Source organism: Carex rostrata, chromosome 4 (assembly GCF_964058835.1).
Source record: "Carex rostrata chromosome 4, lpCarRost1.2, whole genome shotgun sequence".
In the NCBI taxonomy this organism is placed as follows: domain Eukaryota; kingdom Viridiplantae; phylum Streptophyta; class Magnoliopsida; order Poales; family Cyperaceae; genus Carex; species Carex rostrata.
Window position 1 is genome coordinate 2,779,843 of NC_135921.1, and position 22,125 is coordinate 2,801,967.

At 31.9% G+C, this 22,125-nt stretch overlaps 1 protein-coding gene and 1 long non-coding RNA gene across 7 annotated transcripts; both read right to left on the minus strand.

Annotated features, from left to right (window-relative positions):
* Positions 1 to 6,083: 6,083 nt before the first annotated feature.
* On the minus strand, positions 6,084 to 10,757 carry LOC144552692 (uncharacterized). Of its 6 annotated transcripts, XR_013511203.1 has the most exons (5): positions 10,526 to 10,757; positions 10,146 to 10,215; positions 9,808 to 10,054; positions 9,343 to 9,510; positions 8,169 to 8,570 (listed from the first exon to the last, which is right to left on the minus strand). It is a non-coding gene; the product is annotated as an uncharacterized LOC144552692 (long non-coding RNA). The 6 variants fall into 6 exon arrangements; XR_013511201.1 differs by lacking the exon at positions 10,526 to 10,757 and adding an exon at positions 6,084 to 7,184 and having other exon boundaries at positions 8,497 to 8,570; positions 9,808 to 10,477; XR_013511200.1 differs by having other exon boundaries at positions 9,808 to 10,215.
* An 8,254-nt stretch (positions 10,758 to 19,011) lies between these two features.
* On the minus strand, positions 19,012 to 20,030 carry LOC144552810 (transcription factor AIG1-like). The gene is made up of 2 exons (XM_078300802.1): positions 19,669 to 20,030; positions 19,012 to 19,564 (listed from the first exon to the last, which is right to left on the minus strand). The coding sequence occupies exons 1-2, from the start codon at positions 19,843 to 19,845 to the stop codon at positions 19,103 to 19,105; spliced, it is 639 nt and encodes a 212-aa protein (XP_078156928.1). The 5' UTR covers positions 19,846 to 20,030; the 3' UTR covers positions 19,012 to 19,102.
* Between the last annotated feature and the right edge of the window lie 2,095 nt (positions 20,031 to 22,125).

Genomic DNA, 22,125 nt, shown 5'->3' on the forward strand with positions numbered 1-22,125 from the left:
TATATTTGTTTTGAATATGTTAGATTTTATTTTTGAAATTCGGATTTATTTTTAATAGGTTAAAAAAATAGATTAGATTTTTTTTTTAATATGTGAAGTTAGGGGTGCACAAAAAATTCGAGATTCGTGATTCGATTCGAGTTTGATTCGAAAAAGTTCGAAAAAAATTCGATTCGAAATTAATTCAAACCAGTTCGATTCGAAATTAATTCAATTTCGAATTCGAACCAGGCCCAATTCGATTCGTGTGGTTCGCGAATCTGGCCCAGTTCGATTCGTTCAAACTAGGCCCAATTCGTTTACATGCGGGTTCGTTTAAACCAGGCCCAATTCGTTTACATGTGAAAAAGAGATGTGAAAAGGAACTGGCAGCTCTTATTTTCTTTTCTTTTTTTTGAAGGAACTAACAGCTGCTGTCAGGTGTTATATTATAATAGAAAAAAAGGATTACATCACAGCATTACAAAACTCGTCACAGACAGAAAAACACATAGCAGCCCACAGACAATCAACTAGCTACCCACTAGCTTTCTTCTCAGAAATAACTCTTCCCCACTGTAAAAGAATCCAATTCGAAGCTATCTCCCTCTATCTTATTTTCTTATTTTCATGAAATCGCACCAGATTTATTTCCCTTTAAGCTTTAAGCTTTCAATTTATGCTTTCTCTTTCCCTTTAAGTTTTCAATTTCGAACTAATTTCGAATCAAATCGAACTAGTTCGAATTATAACGAATCGAATTCGAATTGACCTTTTATGTTTGAAATCTATTTCAATTTCGAATTGGGTTCGATTCGAAATAATTTCGAATTCGAACTAAGCCCAATTCGATTCGGTTCGGTTCGTTTGCAGCCCCATGTGAAGTAATTATATTTGTTTTGAATAGGTTAGATTTATTTTTGAAAATATTGGATTTATTTTTAATAGATTAAAAAAATTGGTTAGATTTATTTTTTTTAATATGTGAAGTAATTAGATTTGTTTTGAATATGTTAGATTTTATTTTTTAAATTCGGATTTATTTTTAATAGGTTAAAATAATAGGTTAGATTTATTTTTTTGAATATGTGAAGTAATTAGATTTGTTTTGAATATGTTAGATTTTATTTTTCAAATTCGGATTTATTTTTAATAGGTTAAAAAATTGGGTTAGATTCATTTTTTTGAATATGTGAAGTAATTAGATTTGTTTTGAATATGTTAGATTTTATTTTTGAAATTTGGATTTATTTTTTAATGTTAGAAATATTTTTGAATATGGTTAGATTATTAGATTAAAATTTGTTGAATGTTAAAATTTAAATATGTTATATTAGATTTATTTTAAAAATGCTAGATTTATTTTGAATAGGTTAGATTTTTTTTAAATAGGTTAGATTTATTTTTAAATAACCTATTCTCAAACTAACTAAACATACCCTTGTAGATTTTGAGGATAACATAAACAGCTCAAGACAGTCTACGGTGCCTACTCAGCAAATAGAATCTATGGCAATTCTGGTACATCACCAAAACAGTTGGTATCAGAAGACCGACCCAAGGGATGCACGTGCAAAAGAGTTTATACTGAAATTTTTTTGGTGATGTATTGGAATGGCCCTAGATTTTCTAAAAAATATTCATTTTAAAGAAGAATTACTAATGAATAATTGCTAATATAAATATTCATTTGAAAGAAGAATTCAGATTTATGCAAACGGACCTATTAACAGTATTAATTCTAACCGAATTTATATTCATTAGTTTATTCATTAATTAATTCTAACCGAATTTATTCTTTTAAGAATGAGTGCCAACACAGCGGAATCTCATACGTGAGCCCTCAGCTCGATTGTAGAGCCCTCAGCTGAATCTCGTACACGAGCCCTCCCCTACTTCCACTCAAGAGATCTTGAGGAACTTATGAAAGAAGAAAATCCCGAGAACCTTCATGAAAAGTCCCAACAACGTACTAACAAAGAAAATGTGGATTTTTGCAATCCCTGTCACCAATATGGGAAGAGGAGCGAGATGTTCGATTGCGCAGAATGTTGCAAGCTTTCCACCCTTCCTGCAGTAGCGCCTACCCGGCACGCAAAAGGGAGGATATAAGGTTCAAACATTTTATATGCCCACCCTGCGCCTTAGACAAGTCTAAGCGAAGCAGGCAAAAGAGAAAACGAAAGAAGCAGTGGAACTCTGATTCCGATTAGAATTATCTCGACGTTGTATTATTTTTACTTTCAAACACGAGCTATCAGTTGCTAGTTGTAATTTCCTTTACTTCAATGTTATTTTCTCTTCATTTAAACTTCACACTAGCAAATTTCATAACAGTAAATATGTTAATCAAACATTCAAATTCAAAACTGAAAGGACAAGAGCCCCAAATACTACTTATGGGTCTGATTGTTATTGGACCTATATACTCGATCTCCACTTTAACTACGTTTGACAGCCATTGTTTTATTTTAATAAAAGATATTTGACATCTATGATTCATTGTATGTGTTGAACGCTTAATTTATATCCATCTCGTTCCATTACTTGACACAGGCTGATGCTCAACCACATAATTAATTATAGTCGGTTTTCAAGCTTCCAAAAAAATTATACATATACGGCCAATTGGATATACTGTAACTCGATTTCTTCAAATTAGCCCAATTATATTGACAATTGAAACAATGAAATGAATGATCGAGTGGTTACAAGATAATTAATTAAGGTGTTATATATATATATATATATGTTGTATACAGCGTACGTATTACTTCAGGTAATTTAATTAAGTATACCAAAATTTGAAATTATTCATTGGTGATGTATCTTTTCAAACTGAGTTGTTATTGTTAGACTAGTGCAATAAATTGACTACTCAGTTCAGTTCTGCTTCAAAATTGAGAAGAATCAAAATTGGGTAGCTAGTTTTGAACATGGTTGCCGCATAGTTGAGTCACATGTGAAAATTTATTAAGTTTCTTGGTGAACTCAAGTCTAAAATCTGTCAAATCGAATTCAAATAACGAATGTTAACCTTTTGAAACCCGCCTATCTTAGTAGTAATGCGTCTACATGTGAAAATTTTAAACATTTAAATTAATTTAGTATAAAGTCAAGCGGTCAAAATTAGAAAGTTAATAAATTAATTTTGATGCATTCATTTGTTGAACGTTTTTTGACCAATTGACTCTATGCAAAATTAATTTCAATTTTTCTTTTTTTTACATGTAGACGTATCACTCGTAAAATAGACGGATTTTAATGGTTCAAATTCGCCATTTAAAACCGATTCAATGAATTTTAAACTTGAATTCACCAAAAAGCTTGATAAACTTAAGAACACGTAACCTAGTTGTACTCATATATTTCATAGTATAGTCCCCTAGACATGTCTATATCACTATGTGAAATCTTTCAAATTTTATAATTTTTAATATATTTTTATCTTTGATTTTGTTAATATTCAATCCTTATAAACTTACTGACATTGACATATCCATGGATAGAAAAAAAAAAGTCACTGATAGAGCATCAAACGTCAAGTCACGTGTCAGCAAACGTCTAATTTGTAACCTTGGTGTCATTATAATATATCGTTACATTATAGGTCGAACATTAAAATAAAATTTTAAGAGAAAAAAATTGGTCATGCAATGTTCATTAACTTTTGTAGTTATTCTTTTTTTTTACATTGTTTTTTATTTATTAGATTATTCTCATAAATTTAGAGTTATTACAAACATCAAAACCATGAATTAAAATGAATTGTGTGTGAAAAATTACTATTTATATCTTTTTGATGTATATTCATATTTGCCTTGTTCACGTTAAATGAAATATGTTAATTATAATATATACAATTTTTCATTTTAGATATAAGAGTAAATCAAATAATAATCTATTTTTTTCTAAAATCAATATTAAATTTACAAAATTAATCAAAACTAGACACACAATGCTTGTGTACACTGACTTTTATTTTACTTGGATGATGCTGTGGAGCGACGAGCGACATGGGCGAAATGAGCGACTGGTGCGACGGGGATAGGGGACAAGGGCCAAATTGAGAGAGATCCAATAAACTTAGATTCAAAGAGGGGGTAAGGGGATCGGGGAGCTTGAACGAATTCTTCGTTGTGGTTTGATGTCAAGTTTTCTTAATTGAGCGATGGTTAGGGTTTTAGATCGTAGATAAAAAGAGAAAAGGAAAATTGTCTTAAAACACGTGATTTCAAGTTTTTTTTTCTATGTTTAGGGTTTTCTTCTTCGCGCTTTTCTTATTTCAAAAAACGCATGGTTTGCGTCGGGAAGGAGAAACATCTCAAGAGACGGGTGTCAGAAAAAAAAAAACGCGTGCTTCTTTTTGTTTAAATGAAATAATTTATATGTAACTAAATTTAAATTTATACACGTTTGACAATGTTTGACAATATGAAACAGTTGTATAAAATCAAAATTATTTATTGAAGGCTCAGATTGAAATATGGTTTTGATGAGTGGCTAAGATCTACTTAATGAACAGCTGAGATTTTGTTTGGATGAATAGGTGGTTGGAGACTAAAATTTCCAACGTGGTATTATAGTAGTACTGATTATGTCTTCTCAAGTGCATTTGTAAAAAAATTCTATGCTTTATTTAGGATTTTTTTTTTTTTTCAATTTAGGACCAATGGAAAAGAAATAACTCATGTGCAATACCAAAATAGAGAGAGGAAAGATTGGATAACATAACAAACCAAAAACAGTTTTGGTAGGGTTCCTGGCGACTTGATCCCTGGCCATATCACCGATGAGCTGCTCTGTGTCAGTGAAGGCCACATAGGACGGCGTGGTGCAGTTACGTACCCTGATCATTCAGTATAATCTCTACACGGTCAATTGTCGAATGATTTATTTATTTTTAGTGTAATTTAAGTTTATGTAGTGTAATTATTAATTGTAGAATTTTTTAGTTTGCATGTAGAGTAATTTAACTTTTTTGCATATAGTATAAATCAATTGTTGAATGATTTATTTATTTTTAGTGTAATTTAAGTTTATGCAGTGTAATTATTAATTGTAGAATTTTTTAGTTTGCATGTAGTATAAATCAATTGTTGAATGATTTATTTATTTTTAATTTAATTTAAGTTTATGTAGTGTAATTATTAATTGTAGAATTTTTTAGTTTGCATGTAAAGTAATATAGTTTTTTGCATGTAATATAAATCAATTGTTGAATGATTTTTTTTTTTTTAGTGTAATATAAGTTTATATAGTGTAACTATTAATTGTAGAATTATTTAGTTTACAATTAATTTAACTATTTGCATGTAATATTAATCAATTGTTGAATGATTTAATTTTTTTAGAGTAATCTAGAATTTTGTAGTATAATTGTATAATAATGTAAAGTAATAGAATGAATGTTAATTATTTAATTGAATTTTCATGTCATGCATGTCAATATTTAATTGAATTTGCATGTTAATATTATTTGTATGTATTTATTTATATTGTAGTGCAAAATAGATAATGAACAACCCTTTGGACCTTTATTGCAGTTGTCTAAAAAACAACATAAATTATACTTGACGAATACAAGAATATTTGTTTAATATTGATTTGGATTTAAATTTACTTATTAAATTTTTGAATTTGAATTAAATTCTTGGTTAAATATTTTTTTGCATGGCAATTATCGTTCTAGTCTGATTATGCACTGCGTCCTGATAGTTGCCAAATGCATGTTCAATACCAACCTCAGATGAAACAAGGTTTGAGACTTGTATCAGGTGGTTAAAGTGACTCATTGTCAGATTGATAAAGAATTGATCACTGCTCTCTTTGAGAGGTTGTCCCGAGACGAAGACATTTCATCTTCCGATGGAGTACACAGTGAAATTGAAAAATATCAACTGTTTGTGAGACTTATCTATTATTGGTAAAATATTTTTTGTTACTAATTTATATTGTTATTAATTGATATTTTATTTTAGTATAATTTTGTTTAACATCTATGTTTATAAAAAAGACTATCTCTAGACATACCAAAGTTGGTCACAATTGATCTTACGTTGGTCACAATTGATCTTAAATTACCTATGACATAAGGTGTATAATGGTTATGAAGATAGCAATTTTTATTATCAAAAGGTGGAAAACAAAGGGGAAGCCCAAGAGAAAATATCAATCTCAAAAATACCATATGCATCTTGTATGATTAAAAAAAAAATTAGTAAGAAATTGACAATAGGCATTAACCAGCAGACAATTGACCGATACACGAGCATATTGTATGGACTTTTTCGGATCAATAATATTTTTTAATTCAATTTCAGACTCTGTCCCGATAATGTACTTGTAATTCTTAGAAAAATTAGAAACTTTAGGTGAAAACTATTATAATTGGGGAGGAGCAGTACTTGCATGCCTGTATCGCGAGTTGTCACGGGCTTGCAGATATAAAACAATTTCGATTAATGGTACTGCTCCAGATGTGGTCTTGGACTCGATTTCCTATAAGCCAGCCCCGATTAAAAAACAATTTACCATTTGACAACGATGTATTAGTAGAGAAACTGGTTTTTGGAAAAAAAAAATGTACTATTCCGCATCAATGGAATGATAACCCTGTGAGAGATACATTTTAATAAAGCTAGTCTCTCTACTAGTACATCCCATTAATGTGGAATAATCCATTTTGCTCTATCTACTAGCAAGTCACTGCCAAATGGTAAATCATTTTTGAGTCAGAGTTGGCCAAAAGGAAACCGAGTCCAATACCACATCTGGAGCAGTAGTAATGGACTATTAATCGAAATTATTTTACATATGCAAGCCCGTAACAACTCACAATACAAGCAAGCAAGCACACACCTTCCCAATTGTAATAGTCTTCACCTCGAGGTCCCAATTTTTTTAAGAATTGTAAGTATATTATCGAGACGGATTCTGAATTCAAACCAGAAAACATTACATACCCAAATAAGTCCATGCAATATGCTCGTGTATCGGTCGATTGTCTACTAGTTAAGGCGTACTGTCAATTCGCGTGTATTTGTCGCTTGTTTCCTTCTTGAAAAGGGAGGGCTTGTGTTCAATGAAAGGGTTGTCGAAGTTGATAGTGGGCTACTGAATCAGTTCATTGAAGCGAGGATCACAATGTACGAGCTTCTTGAAATGCCTAGTCATCAAACCTTGTTGGTACTAGATAATGTTTCCTGTCAAAAAACCATTTTCTGATAAGTACCAACCATATGGCTGTCAACATTATGACAGTACATGCTAAGTCCAGAAAGGTAAATAACTATTCAATTTCTCTTAATTTTGTAAGAGCATTCAAATGCCTCTATTTTTTGTGTCTCCATCATATCTCCATTTTTAAAAATTTTATTAACTAAAAATTTAAAACTTAAAAGTGAAAATAAAATCATTTGATATAATCTACATTATTTTATCTATGCACATATAAAAAATTGTGACATATCAACTTTGTTTTGATTATCATCAAGAGCTTGTAAAAACACACTAATATAGATAATTTCTAGACATTAATTTTTCAAATAATTGATTCATATAAAAAAAAATCGAAATGTGAATCTTTTTTTAATGAGCAGAGAGAGAAAATACATAAGATCACATCTAACAGTTTTATTTGGACGTTTATGATTTAAATTTTGATTTATTAACGTTTTTAAAAATAGAGACATGATGGATGCACAAAAAATGGAGGCATTTGAACCCTCCTCATTTTGTAATTAACATTATGCCACTTGCTATGATCGGTACCAACCAAGTATGAATTGCATTGGTAAAAGTAGTCGTAGGTAACTAATTGACTATTTGGCATGTTAGATTTCCACTTTTGTTGTTTGGCTTACTATCCTCCTACTAAAGATGGCTTATGAGAAGGACATAAATAATTTCAGAAAATCTGATGCAATCAAATCTAAAATTCAGTATCTAAGCTGCATTAAAGTCAAACTTTAGATACTCTATTAAATAGTCCCTATTTTCCCAATAGATTGATCAGCATGTGCACAGTGGAGACCAGGAATAGCACATCCATATGGCAGAACACATGCATGTCATTTATGCAGATACAAAAATAAGTTATTTGACCTTGTTTCAGTTATGAATCAGGGTTAAACATGTCATTCATGTGTTTATTGTGGATTACGTATGAATTGTAACTGAATCAAGGTAAAATATGTCATTCATGCAGATACACCATGTGTTTATTGTGGATTACGTATGAACTGTAACTGAATCAGGGTTAAATATGTCATTCATGCAGATACAAACCTTGATTCAGCAGTGTGTTTGCTTGTACCTTGTTGTTGTTGGCAAAACTCAGTTGAATTCAAACATAAGTTAAAAAACAAAGAAAAACAAAGAAGAGCAAAGACACTGGCATACCTCCACGAAGATGGTTTAATTTTTCCCTAGCCAGTAATTTATTTGCAATACGAATTGCTCATTCAAAATGAATAGCAACGAAATTAAGTATGTAAATAAGGATAACATACAAACCTGAATCACTGCACAGAGGAAGCAGAACCAACACGTGCAATCCAAAGAAGTGAACTCATCCATGCGTAACAACTCTAGATGCATATCAGAAAATGAAAAGGAAATAAAAACAAATAAAAAAAGAAATCAAAACCGACATTTCAGAATAACAATAGTAGTAAGAGTAAAAGAGAACAAATTTGATCTAAAAGTAGTATTTTTCTACCTATGTAAAAAAATAGTGAACGTATTTTAAAAATGTAAAATTTGATCTCAAAGCACATTTTCATATGAAGATCATGTTGAACGGTTCAGATCAATTGTTTGGACACTGAATGGACATATTGACTCATACTGTGTACTAATATGCGCTATGTATAGCCTCAGTCCAAAACATATTAGGGTGGGTAAGAAAATTTTGAACTAAACGAGACCCATTTATTTTTGAAACCAATTAGAAGCTTGTCATGTAAATATTGATAAATCATGTTTAAAAAGGGGAAGGAATGTAAAATAACAGAAATAGTTTACATCCAAGATGTTTATGTAATCTCAGCAGTTAGTGCCCGGAATTAAAAAAAAAAAATAGTTACATCCAAGATGTAACAGCACAACACGAATGGGGAGTGAGTTCATGGAATTTAGAACAAATTTAGTGATAATGAAAATAATGGTGTGAGAGAGAAAAGTTACACTCGAATTGGTAACTTTTCATTCATGTTTTCATCTCCCAATTACGTAATGTGGTTAGCTTATATAGCCATCTATGTACTCCAAGTAATTACTTTTCTATATCTGTCACCTAATTTCCTAATTACTCTAAACATCATTAAAATCCTAGGTTGTTACAAAAATCAATTAACTTACAAATGCATCAGTGAATCTGTCGATGGACCAAACGGCGATGTCACCTTTCTGAAGCTTGAGCGCACTTGATGGATCTGCTGGTACCATCGTTTATGACAGTTCTATGCACATCTCAACAAAGATGTATTTCTATCTCAACAAAGTAAGATTATATTATCTTGTAGTGGCCTGTGAAATGTTTGTGAACATTAGAAAGATGCATTTCTATCTCATATAAATACCATTTAAATCTTTCTCATTCCTACACACAAAACAAATTTTGGAGCTGTGGAGCCTAAATTCCCATTAATTTTGGAGCCAGGAAAAAGAGGTATGAAACTAAAATAATTTCAGGTACATGGCCGTCATCAGCTATTCAAGCAGTGGTACTGTTTAAAGAGAAGTATCCATTACACCACAGTGATGAAATGGAGAACTTGACATAAGGGTAATAGCTCACTGTTGATTAAGTTGGTGCCTAATTACCTTTGTAACAGTTGGCAACCAGTGTCACGCAGTCACAGTGGAGGAAAATCACCAGTACCAGGAAAAAACTGTTGGCAACCAGTGTCTCCTGCTCAAGTTCTCATTCCAACATCAGAAAATCACACGTACCAGAAAAAAAACTGGTCAGTACCAATGTTTTGTTATACCAACAAATAAACCCTGCTCACACTTGAAAAAACCGAAAAAAAAATTAGAAATCAGCAGAACCGATCAGCAACATCTGTTCCTACAGATCAGAACCACAAAAAATAAATTAAAAAAAGGGCCTCATCAGTCTTACCAGCAAATACCCTAATCAGCAAAAACCAAAAAATTACCATGAACTGGGAAACCTTGAGTTACCTCCATAAAATACTCAGTGAGTATCAATCCTCCACATCCAAGAACCTTGTCACAAAAAAAAACCTCAAATCCTAGCCTTCAAGGTGAAGGGAAAATATGCACAAATTGCAAAAAACAAAGCCATAATTGAGATCGGTGTTGGATTTTATTTCCCGATAACTAATCCAACCAAGCTATGAACACACTGCTGAATCAAGGTTTGTATCTGCTGTTGCTAATGTAAAGGTCTTTGTCTTCTTTTCTGCTATGAACAACAACAAGGTACATTACCAGAAAAGAAGACAAAGACAAAGACCTTTACATTAGCAACAGCAGAAACCTAAACGCACAAAAAAAAACGAAACCAAAAACACACCTATTATCCGGCGGCTGCGTGGGGCGTGACTGGAGGCGGGGCAGATCAGTGGCTCTCGGAAGTAAAGGGAATATCGGCGGTGACTGGTTTTCGGTGGTGGGGTTCGTCGGAGAAAGATTGAGTGTGGAGGCGAGAAGAGAGGAAGAAAGGGAGTCGTCGTCTACTCGTCTCTCTCTCTCTCTCGTCTCGTCTCTAGGGAGAAGAAAGAGCGGCTGGCTAAACCTCTTTAGGGTTTTCGGAAATCTAAGTCAGAGTCGGAGACAAAGGCAAAATAAAAACCTTAAAACTTGATTCAAACAAGGCTCAACAGGCATCCTTTGGTCTTTATCTGAATCTCACGCCTCACCTGGTCTGTTTCCAGGCCTCCAAAAAATATACGGCCCATTAGATATTTACTTTATTTCGATTTCTTCAAATTAGCCCAAGTGTATGGAATCCAACAAATGAACTATAGCGAGGTAACAAGATGAGGTGTTGTATATACTTTGTATTGTATTATAATTGTTCCTCTAGTTGAGGAGGATCCAATTACACTATATTTTTATAAGTTATTTTTATAATTTTAAAATTCAAATAGTCGATCCGAATCGTTCAACGTGATGTCAATATTAAAATATGCTTGGAGATCAAATTTTACATTTTTTTGAAAATTTATTACTATTTATTTATAATTTTTTAAAATTGTTGTTTTTCAATAGTCCAAAATTATCTCAAAACAACAATTTTATACACATCTTAATAAATACTAAAAAAATTCCAGAAAATATAAAATTTGGTCTCCAAGCACATTTTAATATGGAGATCATGTTGAACGGTTCAAATCGTCTGTTTGGATTTTAAAATAGCAAAAATTACTTATAAAAATATGGTGTCAAGATGTGTCACCATAAAATGATATAATTGGATCAAAGGAGCTTGTTACACTAGTGGAAAATATGGAATCAGGATCGGTTATACACGCATATTAGTATCGGATTACAACCGATCTTGATGAAGGAGATACTGATACTACAATAATCTGGATCGGTTATTTACAAATAACCGATCTTGATAGTTACTATCAGGATCGGTTGTTTATAAACAACCGATCCTGATGTTATATTGGATTTTTAAAAAAAATTATTATTTGGCCAGCTTCCATATATATTTGCTGGCCAACATAAAATATTTTTTTTATTTACCATTGATTTATTGGAGCTCAAAACCAATTAAGAACACAAAATAAAATTCATGAAACACAAAAAGAAGTACAATAGTTGAAGAAATTTGGTGCAATAGCAAAATAAAATGCATGAAATTTTGTAGTGTGGTGGTCCTAATAAGAGCATTACATCTCAGCCTTGATGGCCGCAACAAGTTTCCTTCAACTCTTCAGCCACATGTATGGCACTCCCTCTTTTATCGTCTCCACCAGTGCAAACTTCAAAATCTGAACACATATTTATATCATTAATTGCTTGCTTGTGCATCTTTGATATATGTATTATTTAAATTGAAAGACAAGGAAAACCTAGCTAGCATACCTCAAAGTGTACCTCTTCACCGCCGATGGAATAATCTCAAAAAGCCTTGCTCAAATGAAAAAAATAAATAAATAAATTGAGAGGAGAGAGACAGAGATCGCTAAGTTAAGAGGCACCGGAGACGGAGACAGAGACAGAGAGACGGAGGAGTTGAGAGACGGGTTTGATTTTTGCTAAGTTGAAAATGAGAGGCGCGAAATGAAAATAAGAACCCTAGAAGAGGGAGAGACTGAGACAGAGAGAGAGATGGAGGAGTTGAGAGGTGGGTTTGATTTTCGCTAAGTTGAAAATGAGAGGTGCGGAATGAAAATAAGAACCCTAGACAAGTTATATAGGGAGTTATTAGGATCGGTTAATTCGAAAAAATCGATCCTAAAAAGAATCAGAATCAGTTATTTCGAAATAACCGATCCTGATACTATCAGGATCGGTTAAATAAACAACCGATCCCAATACTATTAGGATCGGTCGTTTATAAAAACTGATCCTAATACTAAACTATTAGGATCGGTTGTTTATAAACAACTAATCCTAATAGTTATAGTATTAGGATCGGTTCAGAATTTTATATTTGAGAATTTGGTTATTTACCCGTGCCTAGTATATATAGGACTTGGCCGAGATAAAATAGTACCAATTTCTTAGACATATGTATATGACTCGAGGTAATTTTTGTTTAAATTTACCTTTTGAAGTGAGTATTTTATCCAAGTAGTAACATCCACATGGTATCAAATTCAATTTAAACTAATATATCACAATACCACAGGCATCTACATTCTAAGAGGATGTTTGAATGTGTCAAGAATAAGAGATATTTTAGAATAAAAGTTATTTGGAATAACAATATATATCCAAACAACATTTTTGTTATTCAGAATAATTATAATAATTGTTATTTTTTATTCTTTGTAAATGTTGGAGTAGCTACTATTTGAAAGTTTGAAGAGAGTGAGAAAAATGTTTCATTCTTAGATTTCTGCTAATACAGTTCCAAAATAACAAAATTGACACCACTTCTATTATCTTCACATCATGGGAATTCGTTTGTGGCTCCACTTACCTATCTCTCATATTTAATTAGTACCTTGTTAACACTACTTTTTATAATTATTATAATTAATTACAACAATATATTCACTATTCTAAATGTACAATCCGAACAATATTTTTACTAATCCGAATAGCACTATTTTTACACTAATCTGAAAATCACCACTCTTTCTCTATTCTCATTTACTATTCTCAAATTTCACTAATCTAGCTATTCTAACTCCCATCCAAACATACTCTAAGTATTTAACAATCATTAAGCACCAAATTTTGATTTCATGTCTATCATAACAAGTAATTATAAACTTGACAAGGTAATGTTAACATAATGTTCTTCCTGAGTCTGAAGTAGTGTTGAGTGTGGAACTTGCTCCTCTATCACTCCTATTAGTTTTTATTTCTTATATTTCGTCACTCGGAAAAAGAAATATTTATTGAACAAAAAGATATTTTTTTTATGAACATTTTTTTATTATAAGTCTTGCCTCCTGTAATATGAAAAATAACATGATAAATTGTACGAGAATTCCAAGATAGAAAATAGTTTTTTTTTTATTTTATAAAATCTTAAACGTATAAAAGTATGAAAGTATATGAACCGTTAGATTTAAAATAAATAAGACCAAAAATATCTACAGACGTCGGTTAAGAAAATGAATGATTTGGAAAGGATATATATATTTGTATAATATTTTGATTAATTTTGAGTAGGTAGGAGTTAGTAGTTAGTAGTACAGTAGTTAAGAATTAATCACATCAAAAGTATGCATGCCCATATCTAGCTAGAATCTTGATCGGCCTCAAGTTTGATCATATCTAGACGCTCGGCCTGCCATGCCCGTCCTACGGAAACAGAGTAAGTTCGATGGGCATCGGACCTACTTTGGTTTCCACGGGTTCACTCACTGTCAGATTGTCTTTAGGATTCGCACCATAACTTTTGCGTCTGCTTGAATATTCATGCGCACAAATCCTGAAGCAAATTAGACGGTAGATCTGTCCATCGGAACCAAACTAGGTCTGATGGGCATCGGACCTACACCTTTCCCCTGTCCTACATTGCTCGCCTATTCAATTTCAACTATGAGACAAACATCCCTAAACTTCTAATGCCGTGAGAATAAACCTCCCGGCTGCTAATCTAACATAATTACATTAAATTTGAAGTGAAATAACTATGGTATATATCCTTGATAAAGTTGTCTTTATTTAAATACTTTTATAAATTTTAATACTATATTTCTCAATATCTACTGTAAATTAATAATAATTTCTTAGTTCATATTGTTTCTTATTATGTATGTACAAATAATTTTTTATCAATTATTTACACAACTATATCTGTCCTATAAAAATAAATTAAAGCATACAAAACAAAAACTAAAAACAAAAAATAACACTAGGATCAGATATCAGGATCGATTGTGTACAAATAACCGATCCTAATAGTTATAGTATTAGGATCGGTTGTTTGTAAACAACCGATCCTGATAGTATCAGGATTGGTTTTTATAAACAACCGATCCTAATAGTATTAGGATGGATATCATTTTTTAAATTATAAAAAATTTAGTGATGTTGTACCTATCTAAAAAAATAAAAAAATTATAAAATTTGGTACAATCCCAAAAATAATGCTAAATAATTACCCCATTCCATCAAATTAAATATATATATATTTTTTTTCCTTTAATGGGAGGATGAAACAAAAAGATGGATCATTAAGATAGCACTTGACAAATTGAAACCACCCTGATCCTAACAACAACAAAAAAGAGACATCAATCAATACGAACATGGTACATGGAGATTTGAGACTTTTTGTTTTCAAAATAATTTTGCAGTACAATGTCTACATTTTTCTTCTTAAAAGAATCCCAAGCAGCATATTTTGGCTACAATTTTTTAGCAGGCAATTTAATAAATATAGCAAGAAAAACAAAAGACAAATGTCCTTGTAGTTCTCTGAAAAAAGAATTGACTTAGTAATTAAGTAGACCAAGAAAAAAAACTTTGGACTTGGAATTTTTTTTTCAGCAATTCACGAAGTTTAAAATTAAAAAAATTTCCCGATCCATTTACACCATTATAATTTCAGAGCACTCTTTCTCTTTTTATCTCTTATTTTATAATAATTTTTAGATATAAAAATTCTCATGAACCAAAGCAAACGAAGATGCAATTTGTATATTAAATTATTAATTATATTGTAACGTAGGACATATTCTTATATGAAGATGCAATTTGTATATTAATTAAGAACAGATGACCCTTGACTCTGCCATAATTATTGAGCACTCAATCATAAAAATCTAGTTAATTAGATGAGAGGGTTGCAATATATATATACCTCGTGTTTTTCATACCTCATCATGTCTTACATTTTATATTTTTTTTTCAAAGTCCAAATTATTGATTTGAACCGCGCAACATGATATCCATACTAACATATTCTTGGAGACCAAATTTTATAATTTTTTTTAGATAGGTACAACATCACTAAAATTTTTATAATTTTAAAAATGATATTCATCCTGATACTATTAGGATCGGTTGTTTATAAAAACCAATCCAGAAACTATCAGGATCGGTTTTTATAAACAACCGATCCTAATAGTTCACAAATTAGGATCGGTTGACCAAAAAATCCGATCTGATTAGTTTTTAGGATCGGTTTTGTTAAGAAAACCGATCTAGATAGATATTAGTATTGGTTGCTTCATATAGCCGATCCAGATAAGCCGATCCTAATTCCAGTTTTTCCACTAGTATTAGTTTTAGCAACAACTATTAATATAAATCTGATACCGGCAGAGTACTTGATTATACTTGAACTATATATTGTCAAATTTTGACGAATGTTATACTTTGGGAAATAAATCAAATGTTATTAGCCTGATATTTCGATCTCAACCATTCAAATTTTTTGATGTGAAAATCTCAACTATGAAATATTTTTATATGTGAATTTCAACAAACATCAATATTGGAATCGGAATAACAGCTGGTTCCTGTCAGATTTTTTTTTCTGTACTTTTAGAACTAGGGTGTTCTCAAGCTGAGTTCAGATCCAGTGAAGTAACTCAATTTTTGGATTTTAAATCGAGACCGTCCGATTCGAATCCGAGATGATATATTGGAAGTGGAGCACAAGTATCCCAAGACATGAATTCGAATTGCGCAACAATCTCGATCGACAGATTCGAATCAAACGGTATCGATCCAAAGCCCAAATATTGAGTTACTTTAGGGGATCCGGACCCTCTCAAGCTCACCAAGTCTCTTGTGAGTTTAACTTCAAAATTTATTGAACTTGTTTCAAATGACGAATTTAAAAAGTTGAAATCGTTCTACTTTACGAGTGATTTGTTTATATACAAAATTTATTATTTCATCATAAAAACAAGCTGTCAAAAAAAATTTGTAAGTTAATTTTAATACATTCATTTTTAATTATTTTTTCCGCTAAACTTTATACTATATTAATTCAAAATTTTACATGAAAATACATGTCATGTCACGCCTAGATCGGTTTCAAAATTTTAAATTCATCATTTTAAGCTAATTCAATAGATTTTGAAATTATGCTACAATTAATAACACCATAGTTCTACTCAAATGATTATTCTCGCTTCATTGCATGAATTAACAATTTCTCGTCTGAATTAATTAGTGATCGTATGAAGATGCAATTTGTATATTAATTAAGAACAGATGACTCTTGACTCTGCCATAATTATTGAGCACTCAATCATAAAAATCTAGTTAATTAGATGAGAGGGTTGCAATATATATATACCTCGTGTTTTTCATACCTCATCATGTCTTACATTTTATATTTTTTTTTTCAAAGTCCAAATTATTGATTTGAACCGCGCAACATGATATCCATACTAACATATTCTTGGAGACCAAATTTTATAATTTTTTTTAGATAGGTACAACATCACTAAAATTTTTATAATTTTAAAAATGATATTCATCCTGATACTATTAGGATCGGTTGTTTATAAAAACCAATCCAGAAACTATCAGGATCGGTGTTTATAAACAACCGATCCTAATAGTTCACAAATTAGGATCGGTTTAGCAAAAAATCCGATCTGATTAGTTTTTAGGATCGGTTTTGTTGAGAAAACCGATCTAGATAGATATTAGTATCGGTTGTTTCATATAGCTGATCCAGATAAGCCGATCCTAATTCCAGTTTTTCTACTAGTATTAGTTTTAGCAACAACTATTAATATAAATCTGATACCGGCAGAGTACTTGATTATACTTGAACTATATATTGTCAAATTTTGACGAATGTTATACTTTGGGAAATAAATCAAATGTTATTAACCTGATATTTCGATCTCAACCATTCAAAATTTTTGATGTGAAAATCTCAACTATGAAATATTTTTATATGTGAATTTCAACAAACATCAATATTGGAATCGGAATAACAGGTTCCTGTCAGATTTTTTTTCTATACTTTTAGAACTAGGGTGTTCTCAAGCTGAGTTCAGATCCAGTGAAGTAACTCAATTTTTGAATTTTAAATTGAGACCGTCCGATTCGAATCCGAGATAATATATTGGAAGTGGAGCACAAGTATCCCAAGACATGAATTCGAATTGCGCAGCAATCTCGATCGACAGATTCGAATCAAACGATATCGATCCAAAACCCAAATATTGAGTTACTTTAGGGGATCCGGACCCTCTCAAGCTCACCAAGTCTCTTGTGAGTTTAACTTCAAAACTTATTGAACTTGTTTCAAATGATGAATTTAAACAGTTGAAATCGTTCTACTTTACGAGTGATTTGTTTATATACAAAATTTATTATTTCATCATAAAAACAAGCGGTCAAAAAAAAATTGTAAGTTAATTTTAATGCATTCATTTTTAATTATTTTTTACCGCGAAACTTTATACTATATTAATTCAAAATTTTACATGAAAATACATGTCACGGCTAGATCGGTTTCAAAAATTTAGATTCATCATTTTAAGCTAATTCAATAGATTTTGAAATTATGCTCACACAAAGGACAATTAAGAACACCATAGTTCTACTCAAATGATTATTCTCGCTTCATTGCATGAATTAACAATTTCTCGTCTGAATTAATTAACTTGTTGGCGCTTGAGACGAAATAATTACATACTTTAATGTATACACATTGCAGATTATTAGTGATCGTTTGATTTCTAAATATCATTAATTGCATATATATTTTATCGATCTGATCTTAAATTATTTTGACCACTTTCACGCACAATATTTTAATCATGGGTTTGCAATTAACCTTAATTACAGCATCAATTCCAAATTTCAGGTTTATCATAGTACCAATACAAAGTCTAAATATATGAGATAGTCTATTGTAAAAATATTTATATTTTTGTCTGAAATACAGATAGTTTGAATTTTATTTATTATTGTTCAAATTGATCCAAGCAACTCAATGTTATATATTAATAAAAACCCTAGTGGCCAAATTATATATCTTGTTTTTGAATTTTCAAAAAATAATGCCTCTATTTATTTTTCAAAATTTGAAAAAAAAAACATATAAAAGTTCTAAAGAATGAAATACAAATCTCCTGCAATATATATTGACTTGAAAATCAAATAATTGAACAGAATCATCTATATATTATAAACAAAACATTTATACAGTAACCTAACTAATGATATAATATATAGTAGTAGTAATAAAAGTGCAAACAAAACAAGTTTAATCTACTTATCTACATATATATGTAATAATTTTCTCAATGAGGCATGCAATCATCATTTTTAACCTTTTGATAATCTCTTTAATAAGGTTATACCTAGAAGCATAATTCCTGGTAATTACCTTAATTGTAACCAATACCAAAGCTACACCTAGCCAACATGTAAAATCTTAAAAAAATACATCAAGCAATATAATTAAACAAACATGTCTATGAACAACATCCTTCTCCTTCCTCTTTACCTCTAACATGCCTACCACACAATTGTTCTACTGCCTTGACGAGAGCCGCGGTCGCTTGTAATTCTCGCCTAAGATACCGACACCGTCACGGTTGAACAGCACGGTTCTCAAAGCAGACTGCAGCTCCAACCGACCCAATCGGCCATCCGCCTTCCCTTGATCTCCCGGCGCCACCTCAACCATCTCTACCTCCACAACGCTCCTCATCCTCCCGCCTACAGTCGCTATCTCGGCCCGTACTGCCCTTGCCCTCGCTGACCGAACTGCCCGGCCTAGGTCGCCCATTAACCCAGGCCGGTCGGCACAGCACACCGAGGCCTTCACCAAGCTTGTTGCTGCTTCATCTCCTTTGAAATTGTCTCTACCTTCCTCCACCCCCACCTCATCACATTCGCTAGGAACCAACACTCCTACCGTCATGTCGTCTGCTTTGCACCGTAGCTCTCTCACGTGTCTCACCACCTCCCCGAGCAATGCCGCCTTGTCCATCTGTAAGAAATCAAGCATTGAACCAAATTATGATATTATAGTTGAACTCATAATGATCATTAAACTTTGTGAGAATATCAGAAAGAGAGAGAGAGGAAGAGAACTCTGGAAGCAGAAGGCAAGAGGGTACGAAGAGTAGCGAGGTGGCCATTGATGCGTTGTCGCCGCTTCCTTTCAGCCTCGCTGTGGCTTCTAGAAGCCTTTGAAGGAGGCGCCATGACTGTTTTATCACTAGCACCAGTGCCTTGAGCTTCATTCTCTCCCTTTCCAACAGGCGCCATATTATATATCTTCTCTCTTATCGTAATATATATGAAACTCAAATTCAATATCCAAGAAATATATATTCCCTGATACTCGCACCAATACAATAAAGGAGGATCAGATGATATCTCTATCGCATTAAATTATGGATTACGAGACGATGTGCATGGCCGCCAGAGCCGCCATTTAAAGAGATTTTAGAGAGAGAAATGTGAACTGGAGAAAACAAGTGAGCGTAGTTAGTAGTAGAGAGGAAGGTTAAATTGTCTTTACTTGTTTGTTTTGCTTTCAAAGAAAAAAGAGAGAGAAAAAGAGAAAGGAAAGGGATATGGATTTTGATAAAAAATTTGAGGGAAACGAGGAGAGGAAGAGAGAAGCAACGGTGGAGATGAGGAGGCTTTAAGGGGACACAGCGCATCGGGACGGGGTAAAGATTTCAACAGATCAGTATTAGCTTAATGCAGCGTATTATTACGTTTTGACTCTATAATCTTTGCGCTGCGTGAAGTAAGAATAGATCTGTTAAAATATTTACCCATCAGGACGCATGGCATGAAACCGACAGAACTTTATTTTTGTTAATTGTGTGTCGGGTCGGATCCGACCGAGCAGGGTTGTAGGGTTGCGGGTTTGGATCTAGGCTCCACCACAAGTGTTGGGTCATCTTTGGAATGGCCTAGGTTACTTTTTAAGCATAGATATCATGATACTATGATGGTGATTGCTTGACAATAATCAATTACATTAAATATTATAACCGATCAATTCAAAGTGCACAGTTTAGATTTGAAAGGATCATTGAATAACTATTGATAATATGTGCTTATCTCTTTATTTATTTAGAGCATCTACATCCGTGAAATTTTTGGAGTTTCTAAATAACTGTTAACTAATTTTTAAAAATTTTGTCTCTGAAAGTTTCTAAACCCCTACATCTCTGAAACTAAAATTAGAGTTTCTTAATTGCCACATCAGCAAATAAATTACAGGAGAAAAGAATTTCAGCGAATTATTTGGCCACGTCAGAGTTTATAAACAGTTTCTTATTAACAAACTTTGGAGCAAAATTGCTAAATAAGAAACTCATCTGCATCCCTGAAACTGGTTTAGAAACTGCCACATCGGATTAAAAACTCCAAAAGTTTCAGGGATATAGATGCTCTTAGTTATTTATTTTCATTCCTTTGCTGTACTATTTTTTTTTTGTTAATATATAGCTAATAGGCGAAATTATTCTTAAATAAAAAAATTCTAGCAAAATTCAGTTGAAGTCCTAGATGTTGTGCTTATTAGTGTCTCAAATTGAAATTTTGGAGGTGTGATAAAAGTTGCTCAACTCAAATCTCCCATAAACATTTTTCAATGTCATATATGATAATTCTATAGCCCAACCAATTCAAGTATTTAGTTTAGAAAAATCAAACAGGATTATATATCATTTGTCAGGAAACATCCAATTCTTCTCAACTGATCATATGACATGGATCTTGTCTTAATCTAAATATAATATTAAACATATATTTAATTAAGAAAATCAGATACATATATATACACTGATACACACACACACTAATTGCTACATTTTATAGAATGTCTAACTAAATTAGCATATTAACTCAAAAATCAAATCTGGCAAGCAAAGTTTGATCATTTCATATATATTTATACTTTTTAATCGGATCTTTATAGTAAAATTCTGAAGAAGAAAATAGATATGTGGACAATATAATCTGAGAGATTTTGTCTCCAATGAAAAGACAAATTCTCTCATTTTTTTTGTAAACAGAATTGTAGATTAAAACCGTAAATTTGGAAGAACTAAATTGTTTAAAAAACAAAAGAAAATTCTATAACAAGAAAAATTCCTATAGCTTCATATCACACTGGTCACCATATCGGAAACAGCTTGGGTTCGATGGCCATCGGATCCAAAGTGGTTTCAACGGATTCTCTCACCGTCAGTTATGCTTTAGAATTTGCGCCCACAATTTCACGTCTGCTTTAAAATCCGTACACATGAATCTTAAAACAAATCCGACAGTGAAAAAACCCGTTGGAACCACTTTGAACCCAATAGCCATCAGACCCAAGCTGATTCCCACCATATCATACTAAACTCAAAACTAAGCTTCCTTTTTTTATGATAATATAATTATTACTCCATGTCACCATACATGTGGAGACTGAATTGCATGAGAAATAAAGAAAAAAAATGATGAGACTGAATTGCACGAGAAATAAAGAAAAAATATGATCGATGCATGTAAAAAATAAAAAATCATGCTACAGAGTACAGA

Coding starts and splice junctions, on each gene's coding strand:
- LOC144552810 (XM_078300802.1), bottom strand. CDS start 19,845: ATGGCGCCTGTTGGAAAGGGAGAGAATGAAGCTCAAGGCACTGGTGCT. Junction 19,565..19,668: donor TCTTGCCTTCTGCTTCCAGA/GTTCTCTTCCTC, acceptor GATTTCTTACAG/ATGGACAAGGCGGCATTGCT.